This window comes from Balaenoptera ricei, chromosome 9, assembly GCF_028023285.1.
Source record: "Balaenoptera ricei isolate mBalRic1 chromosome 9, mBalRic1.hap2, whole genome shotgun sequence".
Lineage (NCBI taxonomy): Eukaryota > Metazoa > Chordata > Mammalia > Artiodactyla > Balaenopteridae > Balaenoptera > Balaenoptera ricei.
The window spans coordinates 45,229,388-45,236,672 of record NC_082647.1 but is presented as its reverse complement, the minus strand read 5'-3'; the positions used below and the strand labels follow the sequence as shown (position 1 = coordinate 45,236,672).

The 7,285-nt window shown below is 42.6% G+C and overlaps 1 protein-coding gene across 2 annotated transcripts in view; it reads left to right on the top strand.

Annotated features, from left to right (window-relative positions):
- Positions 1-668: 668 nt before the first annotated feature.
- The window catches only part of AVL9 (AVL9 cell migration associated), a 63,625-nt gene continuing 57,008 nt past the window's right edge, over positions 669-7,285 (top strand). The window contains exon 1 of one of the 2 annotated variants that reach the window (XM_059933623.1): positions 669-972. In XM_059933623.1, the coding sequence (XP_059789606.1) occupies positions 880-972 (93 nt within the window). In that variant the 5' untranslated portion in view covers positions 669-879. The remainder of the gene's footprint in view (positions 973-7,285) is intronic. The other variant, XR_009505005.1, reaches the window with a different exon arrangement.

Here is a 7,285-nt window from a genome sequence, read left to right as displayed (position 1 = left end):
TAAACTCAGAAAGATAGAATGAATTTTTTTTTTTTAAATATCAGGACTAAAATAATAAATAAATAAATAAGTAAATAAATAAAATAGCAGGACTAGAAGGATCATTTTACAGGTCTCCCTGTAAATTTACTTTCAAGGACATTCTGCATCAGGCCTTAAAACACTTCCAAACTCCTATACATAATATTTAAATAAGGAAAAAAACATAGAACGAAGCAAAAGAGAAACTCTGGGTAAGCAGGTAATTTAGAGGTTGAATACACAGATATACAGCCGCACCAATATGTCTCCGTGTTATCAAAATTTAAGAGTAAAGAGCAGAGAGGCTGTAGGCCAGAGAGACGAAGGAAAGGAAGTGAAAGAACTGGATACTCCGAAAGTGAAGAAAAAGAAAAAGGAAAGCTGAGGGAAGAGATGGGAAGGGGCGGAGATTTTAAGGGGGAAGAAACGAGGACAGAGGAGTAGAAAGCGGTATGAGATCTCACCTAGAGGGTGTGACCAGGGTACAGGTGTGCCAGGCGACCCCACCAGGCCCCGCCCCATCCCGGCGCCCCGCCCCCTCTCCAGGCCCCGCCAGGCCCCGCCCCATCAGGTGCCTCCCGATCCTGCCCAGTCCCGCCTTACCGGCGGCTGCCGCCGCATCAGGTGACAGCCCGGAAGCAGCGGAAGCGGATGAGGGAAGCTCGGCCGCGGCCCGAGGGGGCGGTGCAGAGCTGCAGGAGCCTCGGCCTCCTCCCCGCTCCCTGAGCGGCTCTCATGCAGCGGCCTCGCTGACACCTGAAATCCACTGCTCGCCGTCCTCCTGGGGATCACGGGGTTGCTCGGCTTGCCGCCCTCGGCGGTTTCAGTCGTTGTCGTGCGGGCCTGCGGCGGTCGCCCATGGAGAAGAACGGACGGGGCGGCGATAGCGCCCCCCGGGGGCCCGTACTGCACATCGCGGTGGTCGGCTTTCATCACAAGAAGGGCTGCCAGGTGAGGAAGGGGCCTGTGCCCGCCCCCGGCCGTTCGGGCGTTCGCGCGCTGCCGGCACCCAAGCTGCTCCGCTCTGCTTAGACCTCCCTCTAGTGCCCTCGGCTTCGCCCCTGAACTTGATTCCTCTCTCCGGTTCCTCGCACTCACCCCACCTGAAGCCCACCCCCCCACGCTCCCTTTTTTCTCCTGCCCCTGAAAATTGTATCTGGAGCAGCGGAGGAGCTATGTGTCGGTATACTGGGGTTGGTAGGTATTTAGGTTCTTTGGTGGGGTGGGAGGAAGGAATCGAAGGTCGGCCCACTCTCTTCCCCATCCAGCTCTGCCTCCGCTGACTTTCTGGGTGTCCACCTATAATGGGATCCTTTAGAAAAATTCAGCACTTGGGCTGCGTTTTCGAGGTAATGAGCTCTGGGACTCCACACGCGTGAAGCACACGCGGCGCCGTGGGGAAATCAACTTCCTTTGTTTATCTGTGGAAGCCCTAGAACCCCTGTTAGGCTGGTGTACTGACTCCACCCCCCCCCCCCCCACTTCCCATTCGGCCTTGGTTTTGCTGTTTAGTTTTGTCCAGATCTTGCCTTTTGGTGAGAGATCGACCTCTCCAGCTCAATTGCAGTGAGAGGACGTGTATTTCACCGAGCAAAGAAGCGTGCAAATGTAAAGTCATTTTTAAGCTTCTTCACTGAAATGGTGAACGGGAACAATAGAACATTTGCAGTCTATGTACGGAAGGCAAGGGAACAAAGATAGAAACAGGATTATTTAATGAGACCAAACGCTGGAAGGCAGTGATGTCATAATGTGCTAGTGAATGGTAAATTGAAATTCTTGAAGTACTAAAAATACTGATTGCTACCACTAGGTAATGTAACATTTTGTTTCTTGCGTTTCACAGAAAATGTAACATTTTAGAAGACTTTTATTGGCAAAATTTAAGTTCGTTAGAGGATGATAACAGAAAAGTGATGGAGTGGAAAGATAGTTGTGTTTGTACGTGTTTTAAAGACTGTTTAACTTTAAAATATATCATATTCCTTGTCCCTCAGGTAAAAATGGCATAGAAAGATACCAAGGAGGAAGTGGCATTATTCAGTATAGTATTTAAAAAAATTCAAAGCAGCAGCAGTAGAATATAAGTTTTTAAAATGTGGCCCTCACAGCAGAAACTAACACAATGTTGTAAAGCAATTATACTCCAATAAAAATTAATTTTAAAAAATAAATTTAAAAAAATGTGGCCCCATATTTAGAGGTACGAAAATAGATATTTGAGATAATTGTACCATGGCATGTAAACACAGTGTTCATCATCAGATTTTTAATACTTTAAAACTTCACATCTTTGATGTTGTCTTTTATAACTTACCTTGGATATGGGCGAAGTAACTGAAACTTGGAGGAAGTAAAATGATCTTACTGAGGTCACGCTGGAGTTAGAATTGCCTGGGCACCATGTGTGTTCATTCGGCTGAGCCCCGTGGCATTTAGGAGTCTTTTACAGTAAAGTAAGAACTGGAGCCCACTTCACAACCAAACTGAATGGAACTTCTAGTGACAAAACAGAAGGAAATTTGGTAGGAAATAGAATAAAATCTTTTAATCGTTGCTGTCATCTAAAGTCAAGATTAATTATTATGTGTTCTACGTGTTTTATTGGTAAAAGTAGTATAATTGATGTTTCCAAAAGGAAAAATGATTTACCTTATGGAAAAAAAATGTAATGCTGCTTAGGGATTAAAGAGTACTGAACAACAGATTGTAAGATGAAGCAGAACTCTGGGGTGAAATAGCACCCTGGGTATGCCCTTTCTGTGGATTTGTTCTGGCTTTTGGTTTCAGCATTGAGATTGATTTTTTTTTTTTTTTTTTTTTTTGACCGTGCTGCATGGCTTGCAGGATCTTAATTCCCCAACCAGGGTTTGAACCCAGGCCCTGGCAGTGAAAGTCCTAACCACTGGACCACCAGGGAATTCCCGGTGACTGGTTTTGTAAAATGGACATTGTGCTGGGTGGGAGTCAGAAGACCTGGATGATGTCCTGGCTTCACAGCTTTATGACCTCCAGCAAGTCCAAATTGCTTAATTTTTTCTGTACCTCATTTTCCTCTACCAGATTTCATCATGAGAATTTTAGACCTGGCAGGGATCCTTAGAGGTCATCTACTCTACCTCCCTTAAATTTACAGATGAGTAAACTGAAACCCAGAAAGGTTAAGTGAGTTAAACATACTTACACAGCTAGTTAGTGGTAAAAGCAGATTTTATTCAGAAAAGCAATTGCAACATTGAAAAAGAGACCTCGGTATAGAGCTGGACTTGATTCCGAAAATAACAAGGAAAAGTGAGAATTTATAGCCAGGAAGCAGAGTGGGGGCCAGTGGATGGAAAATTAGTACCTCAGGGGTAACAGGGGTTTCTAGCTAAACCGGTCTAACAGGATTCTTGCTAAAATTGGACAATGCAGAGATGAACCCAGAAGCCCAGAAGTCAGGGCCTAATTGAGAAGAGAGTTCAGAGGAGCCTGACTAAAGTTTGGTTAAGGAGAGCCTCTTTGTCAGCACTAACATTAAAGCCCAGCTGTCCCTGGTCTTTATAACTGCATCTCTTTTAGTAGCACTTTAGGTTGTAGGCTTTTAGTAGAGTGGAAAAAATACATGCCTTTTATATATATTTTTGTAATCCACAAGGTGCTTCAGGGAGACTAAGGCAATTATTTTTGAATACATACACTTGTTGAGTGTCTGCTCACCTGGGTTGTTGATAGAACTGAAGAGAACGCAGAGGGTTCTGCCACAATGCGATGAAAGATGATTTGGCTGTGCCTGGTCTTAGTTGTGGCACACGGGATCTTTGTTGCCGTGTGTAGGATCTAGTTCCCTGACCAGGGATCGAACCCGGGCCCCCTGCATTGGGAGCGCGGAGTCTTAACCACTGGACCACCAGGGAAGTCCCAGGGTTATTTTCTTATTGCTGGCTGAAAGCAGGTTTTGAAAATTATACTTACCTCACTTCGCGCTCCCAAGGCAGGGGGCCCAGGTTCGATCCCTGGTCGGAAGGCAAGATCCCACGTGCGTGCCGCAACGAAGATCCAGCGTGCTGCAACTCAGACCATTCCCAGCCTGAATAAATACATACGTACATACACACATAAATAAATATTTAAAATTATAATTACATCTCATAGCAGAAAATGAAGAGCTAAGAACCTGTTTTTGCAAATCAAACAAGAATTTGTTAGAATTTGTCAAAGTCAAAATGTAGGTGATTTTTAGATTGAACTAGTGTGTGTTCTGTAGCTTTTGCAAGAGTCAAACACTTATAATTTTTTTTTAAATTTTATTTATTTATTTATTTATTTATTTATTTATTTATTTATGGCTGTGTTGGGTCCTCGTTTCTGTGCGAGGGCTTTCTCTAGTTGTGGCAAGCGGGGGCCACTCTTCATCGCGGTGCAGGGGCCTCTCACTATCACGGCCTCTCTTGTTTGCAGAGCACAGGCTCCAGACGCGCAGGCTCAGTAGTTGTGGCTCACAGGCTCAATTGCTCCGCGGCATGTGGGATCTTCCCAGACCAGGGCTCGAACCCGTGTCCCCTGCATTGGCAGGCAGATTCTCAACCACTGCGCCACCAGGGAAGCCCCAAACACTTATAATTTTAATAGAACTATTACTATTTCTCAGAGAAACATTTTGGCTTACTAGTAATCTGGTTTCTGTTACTCCTCTAATGGAGGTTAGCTGGAGAGATGACACTGATTTCTGGACTCTAAAGAGAGTTAAGGTTGGTGAGTTGATAATCTGAAAAACCTTTGGAACCCTCTGTGGTGGTAGTTAGGTTGTGTCAGGGGGCTGCTAACATAACCACTCCACTCAGCCAACAGAGCGAATGAATGAAAGGCTCTCACACTGAGTTGATTGGTAAAATTGACACGTCATTGCAGTTGAAAAACAAACTTTTGCTGGAGACGTAATTTGTCTAAATTCATGGAAGTTCATCCAGCTGGAATAGGATGTTCGATTGATGTATACTAGTACAGGAAAAGATGGGAAAATAGTTTGTTCATCTACATTTCTCATTTTTGGTTGCCCTACTTTCTCTCTTTTTTGTCTTAGTTTTTATAAAATATCAAAGTGTACTAAAAATGCCAGTATATGTCATATTAGTTCTTAAAGGATGTTCTTCACTTCTGCAAATGATTTTGGATGACCTACAACTCTTTTTTTTTTAATTTTTATTGGAGTATAGTTGATTTACAATGTTGTGTTAGTTTCAGGTGTACAGCAAAGTGAATCAGTTATACATTTACGTATATCCACTCTTTTTTAGATTCTTTTCCCATATAGGCCATTATAGAGTATTGAGTACAGTTCCCTGTGCTATACAGTAGGTCCTCTATTTTTTATATAGTATTGTGTATATGTCAATCCCAGTCTCCCAATCTATCCACCCCCCCCGCCCCCCGCCCCCCGCCCCACGCTTTCCCCCCTGGTAACTAAGTTTGTTTTCTACATCTGTGACTATTTCTGTTTTGTAAATAAGTTCATTTGTACCATTTTTTTTAGATTCCACATATAGCGATATCATATGGTATTTGTCTTTGACTTACTTCACTCAGTATGACAACCTCTAGGTCCATCCATGTTGCTGTAAGTGGGATTATTTCGTCCTTTTTTATGGCTGAGTAATATTCCATTGTATATATGTGCCACATCTTCTTTATCCATTCCTCTGTTGATAGACATTTAGGTTGCTTCCATGTCCTGGCTATTGTACATAGTGCTGAAATGGACATTGTGGTGCATGTGTCCAACTCTGCTTTCTTAACCCTTCAAAATCCAAATATATTTGATGTTCTGTAAAGTACATGCATTAAGTCTTAGGCAGAAGGACTGTTCTAGAGACTGCCGTTCTTTGTTAATCAGTAGTGTATCAGGTGTTTCAGACTTTCTAATTATGTAAGATTTCCCTCAGGATGGGTTAATCAGCTACCTTCTCCACCGTTAAGATTTTACTTCCAGGTGTAAAGGATTAAAAGTACATGGCTCATTGAATTGTAACTGACTTCGGATTGTTTTAGGTGGTTTGAGGGTGCTTTGTTAGACTGCTCTTCCAAGTACTCAAAATGCAGCAGGTCATGTTGATCACCAGTTCATTCCACACACTGAGATTATTCATAGAGAAGATTCCCATACTTGGTTGTAATTTGTAATATTTAGATTCAAGTGAGCCGAAGTAAAACCTTTGCTTAAAAAAGTAATTCCTGGGATTTCCCTGGTGGCGCAGTGGTTAAGAATCCACCTGCCAGTGCAGGGGACACGGGTTCGAGCCCTGGTCGAGGAAGATCCCACATGCCATGGAGCAACTAAGCATGTGTGCCACAACTACTGAGCCTGCACCCTAGAGCCCGGGAGCCACAACTACTCAGCCCGCACGCCACAACTACTGAACCCTGTGCTCCTAGAGCCCGTGCTCCACAACAAGAGAAGCCACCGCAATGAGAAGCCCGCACACTGCAACGAAGAGTAGCCCCCGCTCGCCACTACTAGAGAAAGCCCGCACATAGCAACGAAGACCCAACGCAGCCAAAAATAAAAAGATAAATTAATTTATATATTTTTTTAAAAAGCCAATATATTTCTTTAAAAAAAAAAAAAGTAACTCCTTTCAACAGTGTGCTGGGTTGAACATGATTATTTAGGGGAATGTACTAAATCTTTGTAGACTCTTCTGTTATAAAGGTGCTCTGCAGTGCTGTGATAAAGAGGTCGGTTTACATGGGCAAGATGAAAGCCATCTATGTTGAAGATCCTCAAACTAGGCATGTAGATGTTGATTCCTTCACTTTGTTTCCTATTTTTTCTACCTTTGAGGCCTTCAGATGTATTTTAAATGAAAAACGCTTTCTTTTAAATTAAAATGAACATCTGTTTATCATTTGATTTTTTTTTCATTTTTATTTGGGTAATTCATGAGAATGAATTCTTCTATAGATACCATGTTAATTTCTAGTGGTCATTATTCTAGTTTATTGACCTACTTAACATTTAGAACATTTTAAGTGAGCTAAAGTACTACCATGACAATTCAAACGGTTTTGAAATATGTATCCATTCCAGCTCTTTCCCTGAAATTTTTAAAAATTTAGCACTTAGCAAAGAATTCTTCTTCCTTCTTATTCACCTGCAATTAGACTCATTGACATGAGGTAATTTATGGACATCTTCTATATAGTAGTTTGCTTGTTACAGATTGTGTGTCCCAGAGTTTTGCTTGTTCCTTATTTGCTTTGTGGAAGTAAATATATAAACTGTATT